The sequence below is a fragment of the Triticum aestivum genome, chromosome 2B (genome assembly GCF_018294505.1).
Source record: "Triticum aestivum cultivar Chinese Spring chromosome 2B, IWGSC CS RefSeq v2.1, whole genome shotgun sequence".
Taxonomy (NCBI): domain Eukaryota; kingdom Viridiplantae; phylum Streptophyta; class Magnoliopsida; order Poales; family Poaceae; genus Triticum; species Triticum aestivum.
In genome coordinates this window covers 698256031-698261554 of record NC_057798.1, presented here as the reverse complement: position 1 = coordinate 698261554, position 5524 = coordinate 698256031, and the positions used below count along the sequence as shown (strand labels likewise).

Genomic DNA, 5524 nt, shown 5'->3' with positions numbered 1-5524 from the left:
CAGACCCAACTTGTCACCCCAACCCAGCCCAACGTCTCTCTGACCTGACCTCACTCACCCTCCCCGCCTCTCCCACTGTTCACACCCGCACGTCGCCGCGCATCCATCTCGCTCGCTCGCTCTCAGTCTCCGCCTCCGATGTCGCGGGAGCTCCGCGCGCCAAGCCCTCCCCGCAGATGAGCTCCAGGAACCGCTCCGCCGCCGCTGCCGCGCCGACGGCGCCGTCGCTCCGGACGCCGCGGCGCCTGCGCCGGCGCCCGCTCAGGGCCCCGGGGTCGGGCGGCGGGCGGCGGAGCGGGCCCGCCACGCCGCTGCTCAGGTGGGACGCGGGGGTCGCCAATGGGGCGCCCGACAAGCGCGGAGAGAAGGCGGCCGCGGGGCCCGGCCCGCGGGAGAAGGCGCGGGACGTGTCGGTGAGGCGGCTCGCGGCCGGGGTGTGGCGGCTGCGGCCCCCGGAGGCGGTCGTCGGCGGCCACGGCGGCGGCGGCGGCGAGGGCAGGGTTCACGTGGGGCTCGAGGTGCGTGCCCGCGCGGCTGTTTTTTCGTTTTTGGTTTCGTTTCATGCTTGTAGGTGGTAGGCGGTGATGCGCTCATTCATTGGAGGCTCGTGCTTCGTGTGATTTGTCGAGCTGCTTTGCTTGCTCACCATCTGTTTCCCGCACTATTTTATTAGTAGCTAACTGCTGCGTGTTTAGTGAATCTGACTTAGTCAAATCATGCTAAAAGGCATGCGCTGTTTCTTAGATTTTGTTCTGATTTGATGTGTTTTAGCATAAACCGAGCGAAACCAATGTCACACGTCTGCCCAATGTCTGGTAAATCTCGTAGATAGTTGGTCATTCGTAGCTCTAAGCCAGAGATCTCTTGCAAACATTTTGGGCATTCTCTGAGTGATTTCTCTCACTCAACTACGTACATTTTTGTTCCTCTATACTAGCTGCTCATTTTGGGCATTTTCTGGGTGATTTCTCCACTGAACTACGTACATTTTTGTTCCTCTATTTTTAGCTGCATGTTTTGCCTTGACTAGTCAAATCTATGAACCCATTTCCCATATCTTACTGATGTAGTATCGGCGGCAGCACTGCTACCCGTTGTAGCGTCGACGCATTTAGTGGTCGTCTTAACGCAGGATGCGTCGCGCTGAAGCACACCTCCATTTAATGGAGGCAGCCGTGCTGTGCAGCCACGGGAAGGAGACGGCCGTGATCGCTGTCCCATAAATTTACTCATCCAAAAGGCACTTGCATTTTTTCTGCGCTCGGACCTCGTCATGTGATCCCGAATCGGGACCCAGGCATACATAGGATCCTTCCCATGCCCATGCAGCCACAAATGCATTGTCCGTATGTCTTCGCCACTTTGCCGGTGAACGGCCATTTATTTCCCTTTCGCGGAATGGTTTGTGGGAAGAGCACGGATCGGAATTTGGATCTTGCAGATAGGTTGGTGGGTGTAATTGGATAGCTGGGTCCAAATCTTGTTTGTTTAGGCAGTATAGGCACCCGACTAGCCGGAATGATTGGACTGAACTCGTGTGCCGTGCGGCAACAAACATGTGCATCCTGGGTTCAGCGATGTTACCCCAGTGCAAGCCACTAGCTGCTTGTCTCATCCACTTGGGGACTATTCTTGCCCCATCACCATCAGATATTTTTGATTGAATCTTAGGTAAAATGCGATAAATATTCGCGACACTGTATATGTAGCCTGGTAGGTTGGAATTTGGATTCACTGTGCATGCTCTCATTTGATAGGGGTCTGCATCTGCATGTGATGATAGTTTTGGCCCCCTTCAGATTCTCTATGTCTTTTGGTGATGTCCCTCGAGCAGTTCACCTTTTTGGTTGTACATGGATGATGGGAGCCTTTTGTGTCCCTTTCAAATAGCCACACTGTGAGAAACAGTAACTTGAATGCATGCAGATCATCCTCGTTCTTGGGTGGATTGGGGGTTGGGAAGATTTTCTGATTTGCTGCTTAATTATGGAACAGGGAGTGCACATGTAGCAATAGTTGTAGTGTACAAACTGATGAATTTTCTTCTCCTCGTACTTATAATTGCTGTATTTGCTATATGACAGCATATCCCGAGGCATCTACAAGTCCAGCTTCTTAAACAAGATACGTTGGGTCATCACCAGAGTCTTAAGAATGAGATTTCAAGCCCAATTTCTGTTTTGGAGCGAAAGAGTGAAGAGCTTCACAAGGTGATTCAGAAGTTAATTATAATCTTGACTATTTTGCATGTACTGGTATGTAAAATTATTTGGAAGATCTGATGGATTTAATTCTGCAGGTACAGTTTCATGGTTCTTCACCTATGATACCTGTTACCACCATGGAGAAAGCAACAAAATGGGAGCCTGAGAACATGAAAGGAATGGAATCGCATGATGCCTATCTGATAGCCAGCCAACTAAATCTTCTGGATGAGCAGCAAGATGCATCTTATGTTGCTAACCTCCAGTTGGAACTCCGGCAAGCACGTGATCGAGTGGGTGAGCTGGAAAGCGAGCGCAGGTCAACTAAGAAGAAACTTGATCACTTGTTCAAGAAGCTTGCAGAGGAGAAAGCAGCTTGGCGCAGTAGAGAGCATGAGAAGATGCGTGCTGTTCTTGAAGATATGAAGGCAAACCTTGATCATGAGAAGAAAAACAGGAGGCGGCTGGAGCTGATTAACATGAAGCTCGTCAATGAGCTGAAGGAGACCAAGATGTCAGCAAACCAGCTGGTGCAAGAGTATGATGAGGAGAGGAAGACTCGGGAGCTCACCGAGGAGGTGTGCAACGAGCTAGCAAGGGAGGTGGAGGAAGACAAAGCCGAGATCGAGGCCTTGAAACATGACATCCAGAAGCTGCGAGAGGAGGTGGATGAGGAGCGGAAGATGCTGCAGATGGCTGAGGTGTGGCGCGAAGAACGGGTGCAGATGAAGCTTGTTGACGCAAAACTCACCTTGGATGCCAAATACACAGAACTGAGCAGACTGCAGCAGGATGTTGAGGCCTTTGTTGCTGGATGCAGTTCTGCTAGAGGAGACATCACGGTAGTGGAACAAGCGGAGAACATTATACATGTGATCAGGTCAGTCAGAGCACAGGATGTTGAATTCAGGTATGAGCCGCCAGCAGAGTCAGAAGACATATTTTCGATTTTTGAAGAGCTGCGTCCGAGTGAAGAGCCTGCCATTAAGGAGATCGAGCAGTGCTACAAGAACAGCTCCACTGTGTGTGAATCAGAGATCCAAGAGGCCAGCCCAATGACAGATATATTCCTGGAGAAGCCAGCCAAGGCGGCGTACTCGAATAAGAACCCTCACAATGAGAGCGAAGCTGGAGATGCCAGCAGCTGGGAGACAATAAGCCATGAAGAGATGCAGGGTTCAAGTGGTTCACCCGATGGAAGCCAGTCGTCGATCAACAAGATCTTTGACGGGAGCATCTCCTGGACGAGCAGAAATGATTTCGAGTATGGGGAGATCGAGAAGCTGAAGGATGATCTGGCCGACGCATACCTGACGACCATGACCCAGCCCAAGAAGAAAGAGTCAGCCATCTCAAAGCTCTGGAAGTCGTCTCGCCCAAAGAACAGCGATGTCTCCAAGAAGGATGCCACAGAGGCACTGAACGGCAGAGCATCGAACGTGCGGCTGTCGGTCGGGACCCATTCCACCATCGAGAGCGGCGTTCAGGATATCGGCCTTAGCTCGCCGAGCGTGGGGCAGTGGAGCTCGCCGGACTCGATGAACATCCAATTCAACCGCGGCTTCAGGGGCTGCATGGAGTACCCGCGGGCGTCCCAGAAACACAGCCTGAAGGAGAAGCTCATGGAGGCGCGGATGGTGAGCCAGAAGGTGCAGCTCCGCCAGGTGCTCAAGCAGAAGATCTAGGTGAAACGGTGCAAGCCTAGAAGAAATAATCTCAGAAATTACTTCGCCGCTTCAGTTTTTTTCCTGTTGTTGTCTTAGGGTCACTTGTAAGTTGTAATTGATGTACTAGTAAAGAACTGAAATAGATCAATCGAGTCGGCCTTTGTGGGCCGTGCTGCTTCTGTATCTTGCCGTGGCTCTGGGGATATGGTTGCATTTTGATAGGCTGCGGTGAGATCCGGGCATGATGTAATATAGACATAAACAGGCAGCAATGTTCAGACAAAGTTCACGTCCAGGAACCGATGTTTTTAGGCTTTTCACTGTAGGTAGCTCCCTTCTCCCTATATATGCTGCTCTGACTCGGTGTTCCTGATTCGTTTCTTTTTCCAATGATTTGGAGGTTGCGCACGTTTTGGCGTGTGAAAAGACGCAAAATGCTGTGACCAAGGAACCCTATCTTTGCCTTTGGAAAGCGTACATATGCGTCGTTCTTCTCCCGAGAAGGTGTAGGCCTCGTTCATTCTGAAAGTGGCACGTCCCACACCCGACTGGCGTTCACCCGTGGAGACTGAAGTGTCCACTGCGGAGTGGAGAGCCAGGCGCGCAGATTTTTTGCCTGACCTGACTGCCGTGCTGACTAGCCAACCACATTACCAAGGATAACTGCAATCAGCGGTTATAGCTTTGTCTTCACACATTAGCAGCTGCTCCTAGCAGTTAGGACTAGTCTCACATATTAGCAACTGCTTATAATAACGGTTGCCATTTTGTCTCACGCTGTTGGATTTTATCTCACAAAGATGTACCTACTATCCCTTGTTATAAATAGGTCTAGAATCAATGTGAATCTCATCAGTTCAATCATCCACGTAATTATATATCATTTCTACCAATGCAAGTATGCGCTTTTTGTTCACAGTTTCTCACACAGTGCAAGGATGAAATATTTCTACATTAAAAAAGTAGCTGTTGATTTAAATCATTTCTTCATAGATAATTCTTCTGAAATTAATCTCTAAATTCTCGCCGCAACGTGCGTGGAAATTAGCTAGTTATTACTGGTTTTTTTTGCTATCACCATGATTTACCTATGGATTAAATCAATCGAAAAATTGCTAATTCATCCGGCAGTTGTTCCATGTCCTTTGCAGAGAATGGAGTAGCAACTTTTTTCAGTGAGAGAGTGAAGTATAAAGTATAGTTGTGGTTGAGAAGAGGTGAAGTAAGACGGTGAAGATGCATAATGTCTTATATTCACTCCTTCTCATAACTACATAACGTCAAATATATCCAGGCAGGGCCCCCGCGTCGCTCCGCACGAGCGACACGGGCGGCAGACCCGAGCCACCACCGGCAGCGGCTTCCACCGTCGTCTTCCCCCCTCGCCGCCGCCGGGATGCTCCGCCGGGCAAAGCCCGTGTGGCAGCGGCGGCGGCGGGGCTTCTTCTCCAGGGCGCGGGTAGCCCGTGGCTGGCTCGTGCGGCGCCAGCGCATGGTCGTCGCGAGCCCTTCGCCGGCGGGCTGGAGCTCCTCTCCTCCGGCGGGGGCGACGGATCCAGGGCCCTCCCGCCCGGATCTGGTGGTGTGCAGGCGTGGCCGGCCTGCAGCGGCGGCTCTGGCGCCGTGGGGTGACGGCTCGGCGGCGCGCATCTG

The 5524-nt window shown here is 51.5% G+C and overlaps 1 protein-coding gene across 1 annotated transcript; it reads left to right on the top strand.

Moving 5' to 3' along the window:
• The first annotated feature begins 6 nt into the window (after positions 1 to 6).
• Positions 7 to 4054, top strand: LOC123046785 (myosin-3). The gene is made up of 3 exons (XM_044470216.1): positions 7 to 518; positions 2085 to 2210; positions 2300 to 4054. Exons 1-3 carry the CDS (start codon positions 177 to 179, stop codon positions 3887 to 3889), a joined length of 2058 nt encoding a protein of 685 aa, XP_044326151.1. The 5' UTR covers positions 7 to 176; the 3' UTR covers positions 3890 to 4054.
• The last annotated feature ends 1470 nt before the right edge of the window (positions 4055 to 5524 follow it).